At 38.2% G+C, this 27,396-nt stretch overlaps 1 protein-coding gene across 1 annotated transcript in view; it reads left to right on the top strand.

The window, feature by feature from the left end:
* The window catches only part of FAM135B (family with sequence similarity 135 member B), a 178,972-nt gene that overhangs the window by 35,255 nt on the left and 116,321 nt on the right, over positions 1-27,396 (top strand). Inside the window, exon 2 of the mRNA XM_071738441.1 lies at positions 22,500-22,595. Coding sequence (XP_071594542.1) covers positions 22,519-22,595 — 77 coding nt within the window. The 5' untranslated portion in view covers positions 22,500-22,518. The remainder of the gene's footprint in view (positions 1-22,499; positions 22,596-27,396) is intronic.

Below are 27,396 nucleotides of genomic sequence, written 5' to 3'. Positions count from 1 at the left end.
TATGAACTCTGCAGATCTGAGTAAGAAGATGAGAAGTGAAAGCACTGAAGACAGGGATTCTTTAACAGATAAAAGCAACTTGTTTTGAGGTGTTGCTACAAATCCTGTACCTTACATTGCAGGTTTGGGCAGTCATATATGTAACTGAGCATAGCTCTATTGATTTCTCTCCATCTCCACTGCTTCAGGCCAGATGAGCATTTTGTCCTCAGTTTATTTTCATTTTTATTTAGTGCCCATGGCACAGTGATATCAGTTACTATGCAGGGAATAGAATATGCTGAAAAAATATCACAGATAAAGCTGGTGGAAAAAAATGTGATGAAATATTTTCCTATCATAAAATGTGGAAAAAAAAAAAAAAAGGTAGTAATTTTACAATGAGGTTTTTATTGTGATGAAATTTTGTTTTAAATGAGAAGCAAATAAAATTTTCACTTTTTGCTCTCTCCTATTAATCCAACATGGGGAATTTATCACTGAAAGAATAAAATTTTTGCAGAAAATGTCTCCAGGTTAAATGTGTAAATTACTTTATTTAGGAAAAAAAGAAATTAAAAAAACCCACATTATAAATTCTTTCAGGTTGCAGAGTTATTACAAAGTAAAACAGGTTAATACTTAAGTTTTGGAGTTTGGCTGAGTGATAAAATAAGCAGAGCTTTGTTAAAAAGCAGTCAAATCCTTCCTATTGATAAGAAGGGTTTTGGTATCTCTTGGTGTCTCATTGCAGTTTTGGAACAACTTCAGTAAATATTTAAAGTGTAAGATTTAAAAATTAATACAGCAGTCATCCCTGGTGAAATTAAATAATTGAGCCTCTAGACACCACCATCATAATACAGCTAATTAGAATAATACCAGAGAAATATAGACCAAAGAATAAACTTCTAATACTGTCTCCATAGGGCATTATAATCCAGTGGTCAGTTTGGCTTCCTTTGGTCTTTCCTCACCTGCTGGAAGTACCCAAAAGGGACCCTGAAAACAACAGGACTGATGTTTTACACTCTAATAATCTGAGTATTCCCCCACACATACCCCTCATGAGTATTAACTCCTTTCTGTTGGAAGTTTCAGATTCTTCTTTATTGGCTTGTGAATTAGTTCTGTTTTTCCTCCTTACACAAAAGAGAAAACCTCTTGAGATGTTGAAGATGCAATAGCTCTGGGTGATGCCCAGATGGATGCCATGGGTGTCACTTAGTGGCACTGGGAGATGGCTTGTGACAGGGTTACCTCATAATCACCACCTGCATCCACAAACACTGCACCAGGAGGACAGGTCATGGTCATGCCTCACCATGCAGATGGCACATGTGTCTGGTGATCACAAATACCTGGTGACTGGTTTGAGTTGCAATGAATGAGGTACCCAACCTCCCTGAAGGTGGATCTGTCCTGTAGTTACTCCATACTTCTCAAGTGAGCATCAGGATATTTTTCCATCTTTTCTCCAAAATACCCTCAGATTGTAGTTTGTGTTTTGCATTGCTGGGGACACACTTGTCTTGGTGCCCCACAGGCAGGAGCAGAACCCTGTCCTGTTCCACCATGGCAGTGCTCCCCATAGCCCTGTTCTTCTAAGCAATTAATTCCTTGTAGCAGAGAGAGCTTAAACTGGTGGCAGTATCAGCCTGCATTAACTTAAAGGAGGACACGTAGTGAGTTTTGACAAGGGTTCTGTTTATCCTTTTGGCCATAAAAATCCTTCAGCTGTGAAGGCTTTACAATACACTCCAATACTGGATTTTTTTTCCCTCCACTAATTGCTTTTTGATTACCAAGCCCTGCAGACTAAGATCACTTTGTCTAAGCAAGGACTGACTTGCAGTAAATAAAGCAATAAATACTTCAACAGTCCAAAGTGACTTCACCCATGATGATTTCTTCTTGCTGTGGAGCCGTGGGTCTCTGCTCTCCCTGTACCTAGGAAAGAGTGAAGAGAGACTTCACTAGTAGAAGGGATCCCATGCTTCCCCATGCCTGTTGAAACAGGATTTCTGCTTAAATTAAGCAACTTTTCTTGTGTCAGATACATGCAGGTCTCTGGAAAGCACTTATTTCTCGCATCACCTCAACTTAGGTCTTATATCTTGTTTTTTTTTTCTACCATGGTGACATTCTTGCTGTAGAGTCTGTTAAATACAGGCTGGGTGGTTAGGAGGTAACTGTACATTTGTTACAGCAAATGAGGCAATAAACGTCCGAGGTTATGACAGGCAGAAAAGTCAGGGTATTTATCAAAATGCCTTGGGAAATAGCTCTGCCAAGCGATAAGTAATAAACTTTCAATTATCATTTTCATACTCCTGCTGCAGAACACTTCTCAGATCAGATTTCTTTTGTTGGTTCAAATAAGGTGAGAGGTGAAGTCATTTTGCTCTGTTAGCAGAGAGGAGATGCATGTCCTTGTGTGTACTTACGTACTCACAGCTCTGCCTCTACAATTCTCTGTTACTCTTTTATCATTGTTTATTAAATTTATTTTGGTTTTGTTATTTTCCTTTTTTTTTGCCCCGTCTTTGGATTAATTGACCTATTATGCTGATATGGAGGACTTTGGGATAATCTACTAAATGGCTCTTAAAATGGTACTTACCCTTAGCTTCAGAGAGATAATTATACTTTGTTACTGTTGTCATCACAGTAATATAATTCTGTGCTTGACAGGAACTTTCCAGCTGTACATTGGCTTCTCTGTCATCTTCTTTATGTTATAAAGGCACAATTTCTTTTCTGCTGACACCTGGTTTGACATGCTAGCCATCAAAACACAAGCTGTGTAACATTTAATTTGTCCTTGATTTGAAAGTCAAGTCAAGCCCAAATGAACTTCCCTGTCTAAGCAGAATTTCTATGTCAGTTGATGAGGAAAAAATACCCAAGGAAGAAAATCCTTAAATCCTCAAGAGTTAAACAAAACTAAGACTCTCAAGTACTTGCTCAGACCACAGATTGATATTGGAAGGACAGTGCAAAAATTCTTACAAGCATCTCACTACTGAGCAAAGAAAAAGAAAATCAGAGGTAGGAAGTAGTAGAAAATTAATAGTGAACAAGCTCAGAAATTTGTGATGCCATCGTATAGTATGCCGTCAGTAGTGAGTACACACTTATAGTTCATGTTTATATCTCTATAAATGTTTCATATTTCTCTCTTTCTGAAAATGTAGAGAGTGGGACAGAAGCCGTCACAAGCAGAACAGTTTCTATAATGAAAGGGGAAAAAAGACTGGGAGCCAGGGAGTTAACTGCAGAGAGCTGGACTGATATGTAGGGAGGATGACTCCTTGCTTTTTCTGACTCTCTTGGTCTCTGAAAATATGTTGCAAGCCTAGAGGGAACTTAGTTGAATCATTTATGACTCTGTTTGTGGTATTGCCTGTTCAGCACTGTTATCCTGATATGTGTTTAGCAAACATTTCACGACCTACACGTAGTTGTAGAATAAGGATGATAATGTAAGCTTGCCTCCCAGGGGAATATGGAGATGAAGCATGGATGAAGTTGCCATGTTTGGATTTTTAAGAACCACTAAATTTTGCCACTGATATATTTCCTCTACTATGAGGAATAGTAATGAAATACAGTGTTTTTTTACCAGAGTTGTTATGCATAAATGTTCATAAGTTTACTCAAAAGGGGCCACATATTTTCAGTTGCTACTGACATATCCCAGAATCCAATTTTTTTCCAAAGTGTGGAAACAAATTTTTCTCTTCTTCAGAGCTTATACTTTCCCCACCTTATTTTTATGCAGTGCTGTTTTGCTTTTTAAGACCCTCTGTATCTGGAATTAGCTCCAGCACCTGGCTGCTTAGTCAGCAGTTCACAAGCCAGCCTTGTAAAAGCAGGCTCTTTGAAAACCTGATTGTTAAAAAGCAGGCTTCCTCATAAGCTTTCTAGCATACTGAATCCCCACTGAAATCCAATGCATCCTTTTATACCTCCAAAATGGCTGATGATTTCAGAGGATGTCTGTGATGTGCTGGTTCTGTAGAATTACAACCTTAACAGCTGTAACATCACTAAAAGGCTTATTCTGGAGAACCACCATGTCGTAAATGAGGTGTTCAAAGACTGAAAGTTCCAGCTGCAGCTTGCTAACTGTGTCTGCAGCCAGAAATGGTACTCCCCAGGAAAGTCCTACTCTCTCCACATTTATGTTTTTTCTTTTAAAATACTCAGAATTTAGAAAGCTGCAAAATAAAGAGCACCAGTAAGGTTTTTTTATTCTCTTCTAAAGAGATGAAGTTTCAGATTATGAGGTCCCTGGCAGATGAATGAATATATTTAACCTCTGAGGATTCAGGACACTGTCATACTCATGTCTTTGCTGTCTCTCTGTGGCATTTGTTTGCCCCACCAGCCAGTGACAGTAAGGATGGGAGGTAATCATAGGTTCACTTCAGAGTTCAGCTTGTTAGATGAAATATTGATGAAAGTGGTGTCTTGCTAAAGATGTGTGCTGGAAACATCACAGCACACAGACTTTCTGCAGCCTGTGCTCCAGCAAATAGCTTCTGGTGGAAGGCTGAGTGAAAGGCAAGGATTGCTTAGAGCAGCAAGACTAACAGAGTCAAAGCCAAAGGCAGGAATTTAAGTTTTTGAGTTGCCAGGCAAGGCACAAGTTGGAGACACAGAGTAATTAATGAGTGCTGACTACGTTAAGTTCATGTCTTATCTCTGCTCTTATCCTTAGGGTGCTTCCTTCAGTCCCCAGTCCCCTTTCCCTTGGCAATCAGCCTTCTGGCTGTGGATTGAAAGGTCTGTATTTGATTGAAAAGGGTGCAGGCTGCTCTTTACCTCATGTTTTAGACATGTCCAGAAGATGCTTTGTGGACTGGGCCACTCAAGGGACCTCATCAAAAATTTGCATGTTTTGAAGCTGACCTGTCCTGTTCAGCTGGCAAGTGGGCCAAGTTACAAGTTCTTATCCAAAACAGATTCCTTCCTCTTTTTTCATCTGCATGTCTAATGATGGATCCATATAATATTTAACAGTGTTTAATTTTAGGGCTGCTTCAGTCTGTTTCTTAATGCTGCTGTAAGCATTTGACTAAGGAAAGTATATTGTGTGTTTCAGAGAACAGTTTCAGATCTGCACTGAGATGGAAGGATCAATAATAAGTTCTAGCTCAAACTCTGAATCTTCTGATGCTTTTCTAAATCAAATCCAGCGTTGTGTCAGGGATATTTTTATCCCTCTGCCACAGAAATTATGTTTTTTTCAGATGCCTTGGCTCCAGAAATAATGGCTTATTATAGCATAACAGAAAAGGACAAGATATTTAAACATGCAGTGGGAAATATCCATGGTACAAACAGGCAACCCCCCCCCTTGATCTCAGTCAACCTGTGCTGATATTCACTGGCTGAGCACCTCAGAAGGATGAGAACTATTCTAGACATCATGTTGTTCAGATTCCAGGCTGTTTGATAATTAATGTCCTTTGTACAGTATCAACCCACAAACCCATTCAGCTTCACAGATTTGTGAGAACATTTTTTGAAACCTTCAGAGCCATTTGTATCCTGATCTTGAGTGACATATTACTTACATACCATTTTATTGCTTTGAATGGGAGTGGGACCTTTTTGGAGAAAGTCTTTATTGATGGTCAAGTTTGGAACATTTCATAAATGAGATGCCAAACTAAAGTAATTTCTTATTTTTAGAGATGTAGACTTTTTTTTTTTTTTCAGGTTTAGCATGTGCATGAAATAAGACTGTGTGCAACGAGTAGACTTCAGTAAAATAACATCTTATCATGTCCTTACTTTGACCATACAAGTAGAAGTAAGCTTCCTTCAGTACCCTCAAAACCAAACAAAACCAAAGGAATTCCTACACAAGATGTTGCAAGTAAGTCTATCTGAGGAAGACACATCTGGAAAGAGGGGTAAATGTCAAATGCCAGAAGGGTGTACAATGTTAAATGTGTTATTTAGGCTGCAGAGTTTTTACTTCTACAATGCTGAAGCCTCTTGAATTCAACTGATGTGGTTTTAAGGTTCACTTGATGTTTCAGATGCTTAATATCGAATTTGTGTGAGGAACAAAAGCACTAAAATAAGAGTCATTTTGCTATGGATGAAGTCTTAACAGCAACCCTAGGTGCAGCTTTGGGATAAAAAGATAGATATAGTGGTTTCTCTGTTTTCATTTTTCTGATATCCCCCAATAGGTGTTTAATACTCATAGACAGATTACAAAGCTGTTTAGTTGGTGCCAGCATCACCAGAATTTTAACCAAGATCGTTAATTTTATTGCAGTTGGTATATTCCAGGAATCACTGGGCTATTATTCAGTGTGTGATGTTGTCATTGCTGCCAAGATTTTATCTCAGAAGACACACAGATGGCATATTTCTGCATATAAACACAAAGTAAAAAGTGCTGAAGCAGCCTAAATCGTATTCATCCTCTGAGAGTTAAGTCCTGCAAACAGGACTCTGACTCAGCCAGCACTGACTCCTTTGCAGGATCAGGGTGAGATCATAGATCAGGTGAAATGTGTATCCTGGCCCACATTTGATTTTATTACTTAGCAGCCTGTGTATTGCTCAGCTGCTCTAAAGCATGAAACACACCCTCAGGAAATACTCTGCCATCCTCTGTCTTTGCTGTCAGGACATTATGGAAACATGACTGCATTTACTTTCCAAGAGCTTGGGTTGCCTGTCTTCATCTGCTTCACAGTGATATTTATTCAAATGCAGAAGAACAGAACATTTCACAACTTGCTATTTATGGCCCAGTGAAATCATGTGCCTGTCATCCTCGTATGTTCTGTCTGTTTTCCTAATTTTCAGCTCTGTGTGAATTACATTTCATGGATGTCTAGCTGCTAATAGGAGGATGAAATAAGAAATCCAAGATTAATGTTTATTCCCTCCAAAAAGTGCAAGATTGTGATTAAAACTCTGGAGACTTGTTGAGACGTAGCCCCTTGATATCACACGTTTTAAGCTATTTTTTTTTAATTTGAGAGAGGGATCTTGTGAGGCACTGAAAAATTATGTTGATGGTGATAACATGCACTGGAGAAAATAAGCCTTTATATTTTCCTGCCCAGAATGACAAACCATCACTCCTGGGGAAGAAGTGGCTTGATGCTTTGTTACTTTGTTCTAATAATAAGTCACATTTCTTTAACCCAGAGGAGCACCAAAGTGCTCTCCAGCATACATATATTTCATTTTTTATTATGAGCTGAAGAAAGCATCTCTTATGTAGCATCAAAACTGGAAATTGTTTTGAAACAGACAACATGGCAGTTGAAAATTTAGTAGGCAGAAAATGTGATTCCCTATATTGGGAATTGGAGGAAGTGCAAGGGAACATCTCTCTTTTATGGACAAGATTTAGTTTCACAGTACAATAATAAGATCCTTTTTGCTGCTATTTACCTTTCTCTTCCATGGTGTCATTGGAAATTAGGAAAATGCAAGGAAGATAAAAAAACACAACTCCATTTAATATTGTGAAGAGTAATTAGTCCAGTGTTCATACATGAAGACCCTACATTAACATTTTGGATCAAATTTATATCTTGTGATTTATTTTTGGTTTGATGTATACAGTCTGTAGGCCAAAATTGCATTTAAATTACTAGCAAAAGTTGAAGAGTTGGGTTTTATTATTATTATTAATTATTATTATTATTTTCTTCTACTAAGTATATAATTGAAAATTCTGTTTCCTTTAAAGGGATTGTTTTGTGTTGTGTTTTGGAGGGCAGTTGAAATCCAGCAATTTAAAATTTAGAATTTCAAATCCAGTTTAGTTGCCTAAAGTTATATATGGATGACTAGTGGTACTTTTCAGAGGCAGGTATCTAGTTCTCAGCCAACACTCACTTTTTCAGAAGTGGGCTTTCTCATCTCTCTTTAAGAATCCTGCATCAGAGAAAAGCACCAGGATTCCCCTACACATCTCTGGAAAGAAAAGGTATGAATCATTTCAGTGTAAAACGGATGTAGAAAAATGGGTCAGAGGAATCTCTTTCTAAATGTGCCTACTTTGTTTCTCTTTGCTAGACAAGCAGCCCATATGTAGAGATAGACAATGCATGTACCTAAAGTAGGTGAGATGAGTCTCAGTTTGAGAATGGGATGCATTCCCACATGGAGACACCTACATTTGGTTGTTAATGCACACACTGTATGTAGAGATTCAAGTGTTTAAACTTCCATTGCAGCCAAAAGAGATGCATTCATCAGAGGCTGAATTAATTCAGCTGGGGGACTGTTTCAGGCTAAGTTAAATCACTTTCTAAGCTTTATTTGGCTGTAGACTTTAGTGAAAAGATTCAGTTTCCTAACCATAACTGTGCAGTGCTATCTGAGAGTCTTTAAGATGTCTCATCTGGTATTTAGCTGCTGCTTCAAAGGGAAACAAGAGTACCCTACATGGTGGGTAAACTGCTGGTTATGAGTAGATGTCTTATTTTATACCTTAGGAGGTATCAAATAGCACTAGATCTCTGTGTTTAGGCATTAGGATTTCTCTGTAGGTGTCTAGTTGCTGCTGAAAATAGAGCTTTAATAATTTTGTATCTAATGTCACGGATGAACATGGTAGCAGTCTGACATTTTGGCTATGTATTTGAGTTTGCAAGATGTCCAAAATAACCTAACCCTTGCATAGATAAAAATATTTGCAGGAGTCAAAATGAGAGGCAAAAATGCCACTGCTTCTAAGAAGGTAATAAAAAGAGCTTGAGGCCCTCTGTTCATTGCATCTTGTTCACTTTCAGATCAAATCTGAAATGTTTGTTTGTTCATGTCTAAAATTCAGAGTAAGATATAAACATGAATCTAGTTGCAGCCCCAGGGCCCATCATTAGTTCTGTTGTAAGTTCTGGAAATAAAATTGTGCTTCTGACAAAAGCCATAGAGAATTTATTTATTAAATCAGTGAGATCCTCTACAACAGAAGTAAAATGAAATCATAAGAAATCCAAGAAATTTTCTGATTTTTTTTTTCTTGTTTTGTTAAGCTACATATAGCATTGAGTGGACTGTAAGTTCTCCTGATGTTCTCCATACTGATTGCATTTGTAATTCAAAAATAAGGAACAATGGGGGTAAAGCATTTGATGTGAGACACAAGTAACGACCAATCTGTTACCAAGAACTGCTTAAAACCTATAGAACAGACCAAACATTTGTGCTGAGCATATTCATGTGATGGGAGCATTTATTTAGATGATGTACCAATTTTTGCTTATAGCTTTATGGTTTACTCCATTCTCTTGACTCCAATTCATCAGTTTGGACTCTGATGAAAGTCTTCTGCTTGTTTTAATGTAGATGTTTGATCGGTGCCTGACAGTCATGTCACATCTTGCTTTAGAAGCTGTTAAGGCCTCTCCCAAGCTGAATCTTGGAAGATCTTGGAAGTTCTGTACACAGAATGTAAATACAAGGAGCTCAAAAATTTAGCAGGGTAAGGATTTGGAGTCTGGTCCTCTAGAGAATACAGTGACTTAGAAAAGAATGTAGTTTTCAGGATGACACTTTACTTCAAACTAGTACAAAGTAAATCATCTGTGAAGTTCCAGCGTGCCACAGGAAATCTGAGTAGTATTGTCTTCAGGCTGGCATAAAAGCAAAAACACTATCTGTGTCTCATCCTTGTTTGCTAGATTCCTGCTCCAAATAAGAAATGTTTAATACGCAGTAATGTCCCAGTTTCTTCTAGGGCTATGAAATTTCCTCTGCTTGTAGATAACCTCTCTGCTTCTGACTAGGTGTTTTATTCTAAGGGAATTCCTGGCCTATTGTACATGAAGCTGTTGTTTTGAGTTTTAGCTCATTTTGGTCTGTATATGGAACTGCAGTGTTGTACAAGATACTTGTGGTGATATAGTTTTTCATCAAGATACTCTTGCTCCTGGAGTGCAATGTACTAGTGAAATGGGAACAAAATAATCAAATGACACCATTGCTGGCTGCATTTGGTCACAGGGACTACATGGTCTTGGGTGCATCATTTCATTTTGCAGAGATTACCCCTTACTGTATGAACAGGTCTAGTAGGAAACATTTTCATTTGTTTTTTTTAAGGCAGAGATAAAACTTTCTGTATGTTTTCTCTGAAACGTCATGAAAATATCCAGCTGGATAAAACCTAGTAGTATCTTCATACAGTGTCTTTTTATTAGATGCATATTTAATATTCTAAAGAAATGTGAAAGAGTGGTAGTAAACTTTCTGTCCTTACTGAAATGACAATGCAGGACTTTAGGATGTGAAAGCCATGTAGCTGGGAGAGTTCCTTCATAATTTCCAAACTTAATATATTTTTCTGGGAGTAGAGTTCCCATGTGATGGTTTCCTATAGTTTTTCCCCCTGTTATGTCCATTTGAACATAAATTTATTGGAAGTGCTGGAGTTTCTACAGAATTACATTACTTCATGTGTTCACAGTCTGGTTCTGGCTGACAACTGAAATTGTGTATCCATATTACTTAAAATGTCAAAAAATTAAGTCATCTGAGATGACTTGCTTGATGCTGTGGCAAACTAATGAAAGGAGTCAGAACTGCTGTATGGTAAAGTCTAGCACCCAAAGCACACTTAGTTCTGCTAAATGTCAGTCATCAAGAATGAAATGTTCCTTAGTCTTTCCCTTTTCTCTGACTTTCTAGAGATGAGATTTTGAGAGAGGTGGAACCAACTATGGTTTTCTGTGTAGTGAAACAGTTTCTGTAGATACTTCATTCTCCAATGATTCTATCAGAACTGTTGCCAACAATGTATATTTTGCAGTAGTGTTGATTTGTAATGAAAAGATCATAAAGCCTTTGATGTAATAATAGGATCATAGAATGGTAGGGGTTGGAAGGGACCTCTGGAGATCATCAAGGTCGACCCCCCTGCCAAAAGAGGATCACTGAGGGCAGATCACACAGAACTGTGTCCAGACAGGTCTTGAAAGTCTAGAGAAGGAGACTCCACAACCTCCCTGGGGAACCAGTTCCCATGCTCTGCCACCTTTATAGTAAAAAAAAAAAAAAAAAGAAAATCTGCATATTGAGGTTGAACTTCATGTGTTCCAGTTTGTGTCTGTTGCCTCTCATTCTATCATACAGCATCACTAAAAAGAGACTTGGCCCCTTCTTCTTGACACCTACACTTCAGTTGTTTATAAATATTGATAAGATTCCCACTAATAATTCCTCTCTCCTCCACCTTTTGGAGCGATGATGAAGTTAAAACTCTGCTGCTTCCAGATTTGGAATTGGCATCTTCTGACAGGATTGTCTTTTGCATGGTGTTGTCTGGGAAAGGCAGGAGTTAGGAGGGCACTTAAGACACTTATCTAGAACAAGAAAATATTGAAGAAGCCTTCAGTACTTCATTTATAAGGCACTCAGTTATTGACTGAGAAGGAAGTTTATACATACTGAATTCATTGGAAAGATGATCCGTCCCTACAAAAGGCCCCAGTGACTATTTAGAACAAAAATCAAATACCTTCCATGACTTTATTATTAACCCCTCTGGAAATAACAAAGGAGGACAGTGCTTGCAAGATTTCAGGACCTGGTCTGTTCTTACAACAGCAGAATAACATCTCTGGTACCTGAAAGGAGCCATCCATGAGTGCAGTCAAATTCCACTAGAAAACAGCATGGCCTCAGAAGCTCCATTTGGAAGGAGAAAGTTTCTGCTGGCCCATCCCTCAACAAGAAGTTCTTTCTTGGTTCGAGAGTTGTTATCAACACAGTTCTGCCTGATATTTTCAAGAAGCATCTCTTGCTCCCATCTGCTTAAACCTTACAAACTGAGGGCTGTGTCTAAATCATGGTCCCTATAACTTCAGGGTACAGATACTCTGCCTGCCTTGAACTACCCTGTTTGGGCCATGGCTGTAGCTGTATGTAGTTCATTACAGGCTGCAAAACAAGCACAGAAAGAGGATGTTTTCCTGATGTGCATATCATGCTGACACCACCAGTCTGTTACCTGCATCAGAAACATGCAGCTTATTGCTGGCTTATGTGCATCTGCAGAATGCTAAGGACATGTAGTCTGCTTGCAATCAGTGTTAGGAAACCAGAACTTCAAAGGACATGAGGGTGGTATGGCAGGATGGTGGTACTGGAGCCTCGGCAGATGTCTTTCTAGAAAACTCCTTGTCTGTGTTGCCCAAGTTCGCTTTGCTGGAAGACTTTGGGCACAAGTAAAGACTTCAGGAAATAAGCTTGAGCTGGATATCTTCATTTTGTTAGTGTATCTGCTTCCTTTTCAGGCACTGTTTGCTTTGCAACCAATAAATGTGTTAAGGACAACACCAAAGCCAAAACTTAGATGGCTTTGCAGAACTGGTAATTTTTGCCAGTGCCCCCAGCTCTCCAGAGGAAACTCCAGCACCCTGCCCAACTGAACCTCAAGAGCTCCACAACCATCCATTTGATAAGGGTCATTAACTCCATGAGATGGCAAAGCAGCAAGCTTGCACAACAGGGTTTTCAGAAAAATCTTGAGGAACAGTTGTTCTGAGGTTGGAATAAGAGCCAAGGCCTCCAGGGAAAATTACAGCCCTTCTGTGAGGCAAACTTTGTAGCTATGCAAAGATGCTGGACTGAATTTGAGAAATATTTTTTCTGTTTTGATAGGTTCTCGGAGCCTCATTTTATTCAGCAGCTGTAACTCAGCCCTGTTGTGTTGGCTTCGTGTCTACAAGTAGCTCACTTCATCCTTTTTTTTTTTTGGTCACAGATCAACCAATGCTATGACAAATAAATCAGCCTTTACCTCTGCTTGTAAACCACTTAATTTATCTCTTGCTCTACTGCAAAACCTGGTGCAGTTATTTATATCAACATGGCCCCAAACACTTAAAACAAGTCAACATTTTGATTATGGCTCTGAATATTTTATTGCCTATATTTAAATCATGCTGCTCTAAACCAGCACCTGTTCCTCTGTTACTTCATTCCCATTTAATAGTCACTGCCTGTCCAAAGATTCAACATGGTGGAACATGGTCGACAGATTCATTAATTTCTATAGTAGTCAATGTCCCTTGGCATTTGTCTCAGAGTTTGTGTGCAATTTTTAAATTCTTTTGGAGCTGGGGATGGCTATAAAAAATGTCATGTGGTTTTGTTGTTTGTTTATTTGTTTGGGCTTTTTTTTCTTTTTTTTTTTTTTTTTTTTATTTTTTTATTTTGTAAGCCTGAAAGTAAAACACCATGCTGTATCAATTTCTACACTGCAAATATTCCCTCTTCCAGTAGTACCAAGATCCTAGCTTTGCTGCTGCTGCTCTGATGTTCCCTTTCTGTCTAGTTCTCTCCTCCATATCCTTTTTCCCTCAGTGTCCCAGCCTGTCAGTATTTTTGGTGATAATAATCCAACCCACAACCACCTGTCAAGCCTTTAATGCTCTAAGCTCCTGACTGGTGTGTGATTGCTGTGCTGTTCTTTTTTGGCCCAGCACTGCAAACACATGAGAGCAGCTCCTCACGAATGTCAGTAGCTCCACTGATCCTACATGAAACCTTAATACAGCTGCTGACAATATTTACTTTGTTAGCAATTTCAGAGAATTTTATTAAATAACAAGGGCTGAATTATAACATTAAGAGCCTTTAACTTGCTCAAATCAAGATACCAGAGAACCTTACTTGATAAATATGTCCATATTTTCTTGAACCAACAGAGTATTCTCATATTTCCTGGGATCCCTTGTCTCCCCTATAACACATCTTAAATCTGAAAAAAGGAAAATACTCTTCAAGAAGCCCAGATTTTTCACCAGAGCTTGTCTGTCCTGAGGAGCGCAACGAGCAGAAGTGGTTTTGTAATCAGTGTTTAGTCATAACATGATGCATGTGCTTTAAGTAAGGAGAGAATGAAGACTCCACAGTCAACCTTATCTTTGGCATTTTTGATGTTCTTGGTGCTGAACACCTTTTAGTCTAGTGGTGCTCTGAATGTTGATTGTAGCAAGAACTCTATCATAAAGGACAAAATAGAGAGGCAAAAAAAAGCAGAACATGGTCTCATTAAGTTCTGAGGATTTGCTCGGTTTTTTTTTTCCTTTATCCTTTTTATACATATAAGGCTTGCCTTCTACAGACAGTATGTGTATCTCTACACAGACACTCATTTTGCCTTTCTCACTCTCTTAATTTCTGGTTCTGTGCACACCTCCCAAATCCTGTTTCCATGTGTAATGTTGCTATGAGGGACATTCATCTAACTAGACGTGGACTTAGCTACACATGAGCAAGTTACCTTCACCTCCCCTGGTAGTCAGCATAGAAGTGTAGGTGTCTATGGTCATATGAATCTTGACAAATGTATTTATTTGCCGGATCTCATCTGACTGCAGAGTGACTCTAAACACCTCATAAATATAGAGGTATTTCTAGTTAGTGAGATGAATCTCATGGGCAAGTGTCTATGACTTTAACTTTTTTCAAACAAGGATAATCAGTGCTAGCAATGTAAACTATGTGCTTACTTAGAATGTCCTCAGAACACCTGAAGGAGACTAACTTGTGCAAGTGGAACTCTGTAGTCAACTTGATCAGGCAAAATGCAAAATAAGCATTTCAAATCTGACAAGGACAGCTGACTTAACAGCAATTTTAGACAGTGACATGAAATTTTTCATGACCAGAAATGGAAATGCAGTCAGAACAGTTCCAAAAATATATATAATCCATTAGGCTTTCACTGTCTTATCTGTCACTGGTTCATTAGCTGTCACTAGTTAGTAGCATCACGATGATGTTCAAGTCCCTTCTTTATATACTTGGATTCTTTGGCGATGTCTCTGTTGACATAAGAGTTTGTGCTCAAAAGCAGTTACCTCCTCTAGTCATGCATCAGTCATCTCATTCATCTTCTTACAACTCCATTCCAGCACTACAGCATCTGATGCTGGAATCTTCTGAAAGAGGATCTTGGTCAACTTACTGTCATGTCCAGATGTGGCCTATTCAAGAGACAGAAGTGACCTTTAGGTGTTTCTAAAGATCTGAGCAAGGTCAAGCATTCTGATAAACTCCCAAGGGCTTACTGTACACCTGTGTCCATGCAGTTTGGAGATCGGCCATGTGTGAACTCTAATTAACTTAAAAAACCAAACCCAAAACAAAACAACCCCCTGCCCCCAACAAACCAACCACAAAAACCAAACTCCCCCCAAAAAGACAAGTTATAAGGCTCTTTTATGAGAACAGGAAAGTAATCTGTGGTCCATGTCCTAAAGACCTCTAATTTCCAGGATGAAGCCAACAAAAGAGCTCAGACTGAGAAGAATATATCTCCTTTTATTGGTGAGGGTAGTACAGTCAAATGTGAGAACAATGGATAATTCTGTCTGAGTGTCAAATAGGCTTCAAATAACTTGGTGCTTTTTGATGCATTTTGTGTTTTTAAGACTGACAATAGAAAAAGATTCAAGTGAACAGTGGGAATATGACACCAAAACTGCTGAAGATTGAGGATGATGATGTTCTTAGGAGTTTGGAGTTTTATCTCTCAGTTGAGCATAAAACTTAAAAACTTCTTTATCTTTTGAAGGTCATGAAGAAGTAATACAAGTTGGGGAAGGAAGAGGTAAGGAAGTTGTGAAGGAGAGGATTATGTTTCAGAGGGAAGGTAGTCCAAATGAAAGCTTGTATTCTTTCCTTTTTCCTTCTGATTTGCTCTTCCTCTTCTGTCAGAGATTTGTTCTGTGCACAATACCAACAGTAGGTTATTATTTACCAGTGTAAGCAGATAGTGATTTGTGCTGAGCTGAACTCAGAACTGGTGTCCCAACAGGCACGTGCTGACAGAGGACAAATTGAGGTTGCTCTTCATATTTTTTTTTTCAAGAGATCTGACCTAAATTTACACAGCTGTGTTCACATTTAATCCTGCCTAATAGCTCAAAGGCTTTATATCTCCTAAAAGCAGCCTACTGGCACCTGATATTTTTTTCTGGCCCTTGTTCGGTTTTGCCCTACATATCCCCTGACAAAACCTGTGTCTTTTCATTTTTTCCCTAGTAGATTTATTCCTCCATCTAAATACCCTTGAAATGACCAGTTTATGAAGGATATAATCTAGACCACTGGTTTGCAGCCTTCTCGGGTTTAGTGACCTGTGCAAATTCCCCAAATGTGGATTAGTCCCACAAATAGAATATGAGAGGAACTGAAGTAAATTTTTAATCTAAGTTGCTTTCTTTTTATCCCTTTGGTACACTCTGTTGCCACCTGTAACTCTCTGGACCATACATTTGAAGCTATTGATCTAGAGTGAAGGTTTTCAACTGAGGTCAAATGGTTTTACTTGTAGCACTGCTTTTCTTGCTGGAGGTTGAATATGCCAATAGAAATAGCTACCACTTTGTGAATTCCAGCTGTGCTGGCAAAAGATAAAGCACAGTGGAGTTTTAAGTGCAAAAAAAAAAAATACATAAAATAAACCGGTTCCTTTCCTAGTTCCTCCACAATGAAATACTCTTGGGGTTGAGTAATTTTTTTAAGGATGGTTTCTTATTTGTCTTCTTCATATCTAGCTCCTAACATTTTTGTGGTAGAAATCAATGAACCTTGGGAAAAGTGATACATAATTTTGTACTTTTATGTGTGTCTAATGCATCTCACAAACTGTGGATATTGATTTTCCCAAAAATATTAAACAGCAAGCTTTATAAAAAAAAAATAAAATATTGGAAGGTTATTTTCAGGGCTTACATCCAAACTGAGTTAGTGCTTTAGAGTAAATTGGTCAGTAACATTTTGAACTAGGCTAAATGCATAAGCAGTGGAAAAAAAACATGTTTAATAGATATGATTGAATAAGAGTACGTGCCTTGCATTTGCTTTTATCTGTATCACAAGTCTTTATTTTGGCTTGTGTATTGAAGAAAAATTTCAAAGGATTACAAGTGACTGAAAACCTAAAAACCTTAGCAAAATAGCTGCAAGGGATTGTTGCTCTCTTGTGCTGTGATACTATCACATTCTGTAATGTTAGGCAGCTGTAAAGATCAGAGATTTTACAAAGTAATCCTGTATACTTGTGACTAAACAGAGCATTAGAAGGCTTCTCATGGCTAAGAATAACATGATTTGTGAAGAAGACTTGAGACTGAAGTCTTAGTATACGTGAAACCAAAATAAAAATCACAACCAGTGACCAGGAAGTTGTGGACTTCCTAAGTACTTTCAGGAAACAAATTACAAGCCCTCTGAGTGAGTTATAAACTGTGCATGTGCATCATCTGTGAAAAATTTATTGCGTTTATTCCTTGCTTTATTGAGATGGTATCATTTTTCCATTGAGTGTAGATATTTTGATTTATCGTCTTGTTGTTGTACTTGAATGTGAGAAACTGGACACAGGCAGAGCTTTTTTCCTACTGTTAAAGCTGTGGCAAAGGCAAGTCTTGAAGGATCATATGCTTCATTGCCTTTCCATGGCTCAGGATAAATGCTCTAGCTTGTTGACTGTGATATAATAAGATGAAAGGTCTAATACAACAAGTCAAAGGGTCATAAACCCATATTTGAACCTCTTTGCTGAAACAAAACCATAACATTCGGTGGTTTCCCTGAGGCTGACACACCTCTAAGGAAAAAGAAAGTTTTATAATAATTGCAATAAAAAGTTTACATTCTAGTGATTCTTTAGACTCAGCAGTGCTGGGGAAACAAACAAATCTGCTTTAGGAAAAGAGGAGGCATTCTGAATAAAATTCAATGCCACCTCTATGCTACAGTAGTCTAAAAATAAATTACTCCTGGGAGATCTGGGTTCCAGGCCCTATTGTGTCATTGAGTCCTACTGATAAAGGGTAAAATGTAAAATAATGTCACTACTTCTTTAATAGCTTTTCTAAACAAGCCTAGGCATTTCTTTGTACCTTTAGTATTGTATTTGGATTGGCTCATTTTAAAAGTGTAAAGGAGGTATCTTTCTGTCATCCAAAATCTTAGAAAAGAATTACAAAATGAGATATTCACTTTTGAAATAATTGCTTTGTTGAAGATCCCCACCTCTCCCATTTTACTTATGTGCTGACAGAAAAAAAAATGACAGGTCCTGTAAGCTGGAGAATGGTTGCTGACAATGAGATAGACTTACAGACATTTGTGACTGCTTTGACTCAAACAATTGATGTTGATTTGAATTGATTCAAAACCCACCTGGGTGTGTTCCTATGTGACCTCCTATAGGTGACACTGCTCTGGCAGGGGGGTTGGACTTGATGATCTTTTGAGGTCCCTTCCAACACCCAACTTTCTGTGATTCTGTGATGTATGCTCAGAAAAGGCTATTGAGGTGCAGTCACTGCCATAAGAACTGGGATCCAATTGCCCTACATGAAGATGAACACTGAACCAATTTAAGTAATAAAGAAAAACAAAGATATTTAGTCTAATGAGTGTACTTCTCCTAATGCTTTACTTTGAGAACATATTTGTGTGTGTTTATTGTCCTCCTTCTACTGTGTTCCTGTGTCCTTTACTCAGAACAATAAGTGGAGAGTATTTGTGGAGAGGAAAATAATGTTATCTCACTGTGACTTTATTCTATGTGCTTAACCAAAGAATTCTTAAGAAAGATATAAATAAAAATGCCCAGCTTCTGAAGAAATACACAATGAAATATGCTTTAAAAAAACTAAGAACCGTGGTGCTATCTATCCTTGAGATAGTATGTGCAGTGTTTCCTGAGAGGCAGCTTTATTCTCCTAAATGAATGTTTCTAGGTTTATGAGTCATTGCCCTTTATCACATGGTGTATTGTTCTTTTGTCCTTGGTGATTTTCTCTTTTTTTTATTTTATTTTATTTTTTTTTCTCTTTCTTTTTCGCTGGGTTCTGTGGTGCAGATGGTATAAGCACTGAATAAGTGTCTGATTCAGTTTTCACTCGGAGGTAATAACATAAATGATAGAAAGTTCATGGAGTGTCAGAGTCCTGCCCTTATTTCCACCCTGCTCCCATCTCACCTTCCTCTACTCCTTTTGGTTGGGTGGATGTTGATTACCATCTCAGCAGGCAATTGTCAGACTCATTTTTTAGCTCTAAGGTGTTTAACAGTTGTGTGTGTGTTTGTATGTAACCAACTAATTGCCTGCTGCCAGAGGGCTCCATCAGTTGCCTGTATCTCTAAAATGCCATTAACACAAGTCAAAAGATTGCAGAGACCAATGGAGGACAAAGATGCTGTTTGGGCAGTATCATATATTGAAGAGTTTCCAATCCAGAAGGTATCCCCACTGACAACAGTGGAGATATGAGAGTAAAATCAAGAAATCAAACCTTCCTTTAAAAATGTGAGGCAGTCTCCAATGGTTAAACATCCAGATTTTCACAGGGCTTTGTTTGTATAAAGCATTCTGATTTTCAGTCTCCCTGCTATGAGTGAAATGAGAATTGAAATTGACTGTCTCTTGCAAAGACACCAGCTCTACTTGGAAGGACAAACAAGTGATGACCTGTCTCATAACATCAGTGCCTGTAGGACAGCACAGCACAGCCAGTGATGATGGCAGCATTTTATGAAGAAATACAGTGCTTTGGAAGTGATGAGAGTCCTCATGGGCACTGCTTTTACAGAAGCATATGACCAAAACACGTCCCATATTGCTTTAGTAGCTTCCCATGGATATTAAGTACTGTTGTCTTCAATCTCCTTCTGGAAAATACAAACGGTTTCACCTAAACACAGACATTTTACAAAAAAAAAAAAAAAAAAAAAAAAAAATTACTAAAGCCTTACAAAAAATCACTGTTTTATATTCACCTTCGTATTTTTCTTGAAACTGATGATACTTCAGTACTGGCACCATTCCCTGTTTTGTTCATAGTGCTGATGTAATGTCATCCCATCCTTCAGTGTTATTTTTACTAACTATTCCTCTATTTATAACCCAAGGTTGTCCCACATAGTGATCAGCAAGAGGTGGTCAGTGGTCCTTCACAAGTCCTCGATTTTGAAGGGCTGTCATTAGGTTCCTTTAAGGAGGCACCTGGTGCAGCAGTGGAAATTTGGTGCATCATTTGTAGTAGTTGTGTTTTCTTATTTCAGAGGTGTCTGCAGTTGTTTCATCAAATTTCATAGCTTCTTTCACTGAAGCATGATGCCCATGTCTCTGAGAAATTTTTCTTTGAACCCTGCTAAGCATCACGATGATGAGGTGCACCAGAGGCACCCTCACTCAGCCCTGCTACTGGGGACTCAGTCCCTACAGCCACCTTGTGTAGATTTATGTGGTCTTATCCTCTACTGTGGCAGTGAGACAGATGTAATTCCAGGCTGCTGTAGTAGCTATTTCCTCTTTCATTCCTGGTGATTATTGAGGGGAATAAAGTTGCAGAAATAGTTTGCTTTTTGAATTTTTTTAATGGGGCTATTCTTCTGTATTTGCTTTGAAGAAGTACAAAGCATGAAAAATAAAATGTAAATAGAGTGAAGACTTGTGTGTGCATTCCCATGTATTTAATTATTTTTTTCACCTTAGCTAACCTTAGCTTCATGTCATTCTTTCTGTCTTTGACAATATGGGTGCTAATCTGAACTGGCTGGCCATATACTCGCATCTTTCCTCTTTAAACTGTCTTCAGAAAGCATGGACTTTCTATTCATCCTGAGCTTTTGGTGTAGGGAAACGTGCCTCATCATAACATGCAGATTTACCCAGAGGCAATTCTTCCAATTTGCACTCTCCTCAAGGCTGAATCTCTTGTCAGAGAATTGCTTTGGGGTGTTGTGTGGTTTTGTCTTGCCTTCCCCCACACATTCTGCTTTGCTTTACTGCTGTACACTCTGACAAGACCATCACACACATCACCAAGTGGATATGGGATATACAACATACAGTTCCTTAGACTGTGCAGGGAGGCAAAAGGAGAAAGGATTGGTCTAATTCCTCTTGAAATAACAAGGACAGGAAAAAAAAATAGTGCTTTGTCAAGTAATAGTATTTGAGTTTACCTTTACTGCTCCTAAATCATGGCCTGACAAGTGTTTATACCTTGTTTATACCTTGGAGGTGTATCAGATGGAAGGCTTAGCAATTGTCCTTCTTTTCTTTCTCACAGTTATGGCATATATTACATATATTGCGTAGATCTCATGCCCCATTCCTGTCAAACATCTGCAATGTTTGTTTTTGATGGGGGTGAATAAAAAATCAACAACCTTTTAACACTGGAATGAGCTCTTTTTGAAAAAATCGTAGCGCCTGGGAGGATAGCTGGAAAGAAAACACAGGTTAAAATAATTGTTGTAATAAGCCAGTCAGATGGAAAATTACTAATCAAGAGTGAGCACTGAGACTTATCAGAAAATCTACCATCTAGTGCTTACCTGAGGACTTCATGTACCAAAATCCTCCTCATCCCTGCTTTGTTGGAGGAAATGGTCAAATCTTTGAGTGCCAGGGAAATGACTGGCTAGCACATATGGAGACTTTCTCCACTCTGCAGTCTGAGATGGATGTCCCAATAAAGCCTTGTGTGTCTCATACAGTGGAATTATTAGTAGCCCTGACATGGCTCTTCCTCAGAGATTGTACTTGGATGCTGTAACACAGCTACCAAATTGTCATCTCAGTGATACTGAAGATGATTTCCAGTGAGCCTGGAGATTGTCAGGAGTAGACCAGTGGAGAAAAAAGGAGGAAAGCATAAATAGCAAATCCAAAATCTGTCCAAAAACCATAAAAGCCCTTGGCTGTTATTAATGTTAAAGGTTGACATTGGTGTATTAAATGCAGCTGGTTTGGAAGCTTTGGTTTGCAAAGTAAGATATGGTCTACTAAGATCCCTTCCAACCTGAATTATTTGGTGATTCAATTAATGTATGAGATATTATCTGTAAATGGCTGTAATGCTTCAAAATCTTGATCTGTCTGTTGTGGCTTATTTGGTGCTTTGATTGTCAGGATTTTCCTTAGAAGAATGTCTTCCATTCATTAAACTTTAAATTATTCATATTCCCCCAGAAGCTTCCCTTCTGGGACTTTATTTAAGACATAAGAGAGGTCAGAAGCAAGAGAAATTTGAATTCTGTTCCCATCTGCCTAAGCCTTTTCTTTTTGGCCTATGCTTTTACAGAAATGAGCTGTGCTGACCCTGGATATCTGCCATTTGGTAAAGCGGGAAGAAAAAATCAATTTCCCATACACAAGTAGCAAGAGAGTTAATTAAAATTTGCCCTGAGATTCTTGCACATAATATGTTATTTACTTTTTGCTTCTTATATATTCCATAATATTATCATTCTGTCCTCAGGGTTAATGAGACTTTTTATCTTTCTAAATTACTGCTTTGATCTGACTTTTAGTGAGCCTTCCTGAGGATAGAGCCCAATGGTGTTGTTGGAAAGATTCCAGTTTATTTCAGTTGATTTCAAGTGCTGCATGAACCCCAAGATGCTAAATAAAATGCAGTAATCCATTCATGGATTGGTTCAACAAAGCTTCCAATGTTTATAATGCCTGTATGTGTGTTGTTTAGGTGATGACCTGAAAAAATCATGTCTGAGGTCCAGGGAACGGTCGAGTTTTCTGTGGAGCTACACAAATTCCATAACGTGGACCTCTTCCAGAGGGGGTGAGTTGATGTTTCCATTAATTTGCAACTGATTAAAGAGGAGCATTTTACAGAAAAGGGTTAAATTCCAAAGCCAGGTTCTTTTCTGCCAAATACAGTTATATTTTATGCAATCTTTGGGTCAGGGAAGGGTGTCACTGGGTTTTCATTGCTGTCAAGGAAAATGAATGTAAATTTTCTCTATAAAGTGAGACTGACTGACTTGTTTTAGTAATAAAATGTTGTAACACTTCAAACTAGTTTAAGACTCTGTTCAGACATAAGTACAATAGCTGCTTTAAGTGGTCCTGGACTGAAGTGGAGCCTCTGTGCTTTAGACAGCTGCATTGAGCATTAATGGCAACATGTTCATTTTAGGCTCATCACTCTAATGACAATATTCTTTTAATCAAATTTAGCTAAATTTGTTCCATTCCAGAAGGGAACATGAATACTCATGTTTGCCTAAAGCTCTGCTTCTGGTGGCCACATTATTTTTTCACATCCCTGGCAGATAGAAGAACACATACAACTTCTCCTTTACTGAAAGTTTTGCCCCTCTTCTTTTGAACTTTTCTTCCTGGTAACTTTTATAAGGACCTGGTGGCTGTGAACTGGAGAAGCCTAATCAATTGTGAGTTGTTAGTCTGCAGGTTGGACTCCACAGGTGTTTTTCAGTGAGGAAAAGATGAGATACTGGAATACTTTTTTTGAGGAGACCAGGAGACCCAGAAGGGTCAAAACAAGGTTCTTCAGGCACAATAGGGGATCTAGTGGAATATTATTTTCCTTCCTCTATGAGAACTGATGTCTAGAGCAAACTAGCTATTATCTTTTAAGCCTTATCTTGGCTCAGAGGTGGTTCACAGCTGATTTGTCCCTCTTAAGCACCATTTTGACTAAGAAAACTATGGAATTGTTTTAGGGATGGATTATGTAGACGATAAGAGCTTTATTTTTTTTGTTATTTGTTTTGACTATGGTGAGCTACATGGGAAAGATGATATGAACCTGAATGAAGAAATCTGGCACTGTTTTGTTTTAACAGCTGACATCTGTCATTCTGTTTATGTCTCCAAGCAAACATCCACCAACTTTATGTTAGAAAGCTTTCTGAGTACCATGTTATTGTGTTAAACAGAAAAAAACAGAATAAAAAACCCCAAGCCCCTCTGTGCTTGAGGCGTTTGGTTTGTCAGTAAAAATGTTGTCTCCTATGTATTCCAGTCCTATGACCTTAGAACACAGTTCTAGCTATAGAATTGTTTCTTGGCTTCTGGTGATCATTGTAATGTTTCTGATCTTCCTAACTTTTAAAAAACCCATCTATGGGTTCACTGATTTTTTTGGTCTTAGACAGTAGGATGTTCAGAGGTTATCCAGCAATTTTCCCACTTCTCACATCTCATTACCGTGTGATGAGTTGCCTGTTTTTTGTCATATTGGTCTACTTTTGCATGCAGTAATTCCTGTAAAATGCTGTTTTTAGCTTTAACAATCAGACCAGATCTCTGGTGTGGGGGTAAAGCAGCACTAAGACAGATAATATATTCTGCTGTCACACTAATGAGTTCCTAATGACACTTGCTTTTTTTTCCCACTGGTGCTTACCTTGCTTTACTGGTTAATATTCCAGACATGTGGTGCTATAGATTATACTGCGATAATTTGTTTACAGTAATTTTTCTATGTAGCCTGCATAACATTACATTTGCTTTCCTTCCATAGTATTAACCTTTGCATCTCCAACAGTACCCTTTATTGTGTCTCTTATATACTGAGCAGTATCCTCTGGATGACTTCTATCTGCTGAGCAGTCCCTAACACTGTAGAATGCAAGTGTGAAGAAAAGGAGCAGATGAGTTTGCCCCAATCTCATTTTAACTTGGGCAAACTTTTTATTTTTTCCCCTGTTGCCATTTATTGATATTCACTGTAGACATCTGGGATGTCTTGAATTGAAATATGGACTCCCCAGATGAGAGGGTGGTAGAAACAATGATGATGGAATTTTTCTATTTAACTACTGTTTTTCTTCTTTGAGTGCCTTGTAAAATGAGTCAATATCATTCTGTCCTGATGAAGGCCAGAAAGGTGATTTAGAAATGGTTCTTCATCAGGATAGCAGTGGAGCTGAAATGAATGTTAATTTCTGAAACCAAACATGATGTGACTTTTAATAGCAAAAGCAAGAACAACAGTGAAGAATACTACTAATAATATGTGTTGCTTACCATTCCTCTTAGTATTTTGGTACAAAACTAAAATAAAAAAACACATAATAAACACCCTGAATAGGTACCTCCACAAATACATAGCAGTCCTGCTACTGTATGGCTAATTGCTACAAAGCTGAAACCCCCAGGTTGGAACTATGCAACTGCAGAAATAAGGACAGTATTTTTCAAAACCACTTAGTCTTGGTTAAGTGTTCTTTCCGAGACAGCACCTTTTGGGAGAGTAAGACTGGGCCAACACTGAGCCTTTGGAGAGGAGCACTCTGTGCAAATAAAGGAATTAATAAATCACAAGGCTTAGCAAGGGGATCCTGGGAGATTCAGCCCTTCTGGAGCTGTTAGGTGACAGTTAATAATCAAACCTGACTGAAGAGATGATCTGCTGGCTGTAAGCCATAAAATCAAAGTGCTTTAAAATATTAGGCTTTCATTAATGGTCCTGTTCTATTTTTTATTTCACTGAAATCTATTTTGAATTCTGTATGCACACACAGCCACTTGCTACCTCTCTCAGGCCCCCAAGAAATGGAAATTCCTTAATCTAGCTGAATTACACCCTGTGATATTTGAATCATGTTTCTTACCCTCTACAAGTGGTCAACAGAGAAAATAGAGTCCAATATAAAGATAATCAATGTGTTTTGGTAAATATCTGTTATGGTTGTATGTTTCTGGCATATATATTAGCACCAGTCATGAGTAAATTATGTGTTGCAGGTATTTCTCTTTAATCAGTTAGTGTCAAATTTATATTTTTTTTCTGAGGAATAAGACGTAACACGTAGAAGTGTCAGTATTTATAGACACCAAAGGCTAAATATTGTAGGTTCTGCAATAAGGGAAAAAGTAACATTTATCTTCGGTCAAACTAAATGATTTACAGTCCTGTTTGATGCCAGAGTTCTAAAGGTTGAATAATAAGTAATTCAATTTCTGGAAGGAAAAAACATTTTTAAGTTTTCTGTCCTTAATTCTCTACATCATGTACTGCTTAATAACTGGTGACAGATATTTTCTCTAGCGAAATTAGCTGATTCTGATTTTCCTTAATAGAGTAGGAAATAAAATTATCCCTGACTGCCAGAGATCAATTAATTGATTTGTCTTGTTCTGTCAGAAGTAATCCTTCTGCACCTTTTTTTTTTTTCTTTCTTTCTTCAAGCTTTTCAAAACCTATTTGGCAGAATGAAAAACTAACCCCACAACTACTGTGTTGTAACAGTAGAGTTACTACTGGAGTCTGTGACAGAGTAGAGGGCACAAAGAAAGTGAAACAGTGACTTAATAATGCTAGGATTCTGGCAATGATGTATTATAAAATAAAGTTCAAGGTAAGTCATTAGTTACCAATCAGAGGACTGAATCAACTGTTTATCCATTTTTTTTTAATCCTCATATTCTAGGCTTCAATTTGTAAGTGACACTGATGGTTGTATGTGTAAAGGGTTGTGGTGATTAAAAATAAGTGGTAAAATGAAGGAGCAATGCTTAGGAGTAAGAAGGCAGTGACTGTCTGCATGTGATAGTCGAGAGCACACTGCATGAAATGACAAGGTTGAAAGTAGTACAAACCCATGGCACAAACCTGTACTCATGAAAGCAGCTGATGTGCTGGTGTTCAGTAAGCTAAATGTCAGTGTCCCATGTGTAGCAGATGACCAGCTTCAGGGGAATCAGGTATGATGAGTTATTTTCATGGCAGGTGGTGAAGACAGTTCTCTCCTTTGGTTGGTTAGTGCAGTCAACTTTGATTTTCAGGCACTCTGTCTGCTGAAGAGAGGTGGCATCTCCAATGCTGGTGGTAGGGGGAAAAGATGGAAACTAAATAGTATTAAACCTAAGATACAAAATTGTTCTGCAGGTGAAGAGCATCATCTCAACAATCTCCATTGACCAATAATCAAAGTAGTCAGTGGAAAATAGGATATTCTTATATCTGGAAATTATCCTTCTCCTTTAAATAAGCAGTACTCTGATCTAGATTCAGCAACAGAGGCCTTGAATGGATAGTACTCAGGACCCTGAGATAATGTTTCACATGTCAAATGTGCCAGAGAACCTCAGTGTGTCCTCTCTGAAATTCAGACAGTGTACAAACTGTGCCTTTCTCTGCAGCCCCTTCTTCTGTGACCTACTGTGGTCAATTCCCTTTGTGGGTTTTTTCAGCCATTTTTGTGTAATAATTGCTAGTTGTACAATTAAACTGATGGTGAAAAATCAAGTGAGAACATTATACAGAGAATATACATATCCCTTTGTTGCATGTCAGTGTGTCACACTACAAAGGTTCAATGAGCAGCAGGGAAAGGAGAGCTGAACCTAAGCAAAACACATATTTGTAGTTAGAAGACAGCTTCTTGTACAGTTTGACTCACTGTCCTTTGATGAAAACTGCTATAAAACTCAGCACATCACCTCTTCAGCCTCACAGGTTACTGTGAGCATGCTGGACTGGGTCATGTATGAAGCTGGTGTAAGAACCAGAAGGTAACTTACTCTCTGTTTTCAGAGTGCTTTGCAGCCAGTGACCAGAATCCAGACAAAGATTCTTAAGCTCAGGATTAAACATGGTGACCAATATTTTT

Source organism: Heliangelus exortis, chromosome 2 (assembly GCF_036169615.1).
Source record: "Heliangelus exortis chromosome 2, bHelExo1.hap1, whole genome shotgun sequence".
NCBI classification, from domain to species: domain Eukaryota; kingdom Metazoa; phylum Chordata; class Aves; order Apodiformes; family Trochilidae; genus Heliangelus; species Heliangelus exortis.
This window is presented reverse-complemented; position numbering and strand designations above follow the sequence as displayed.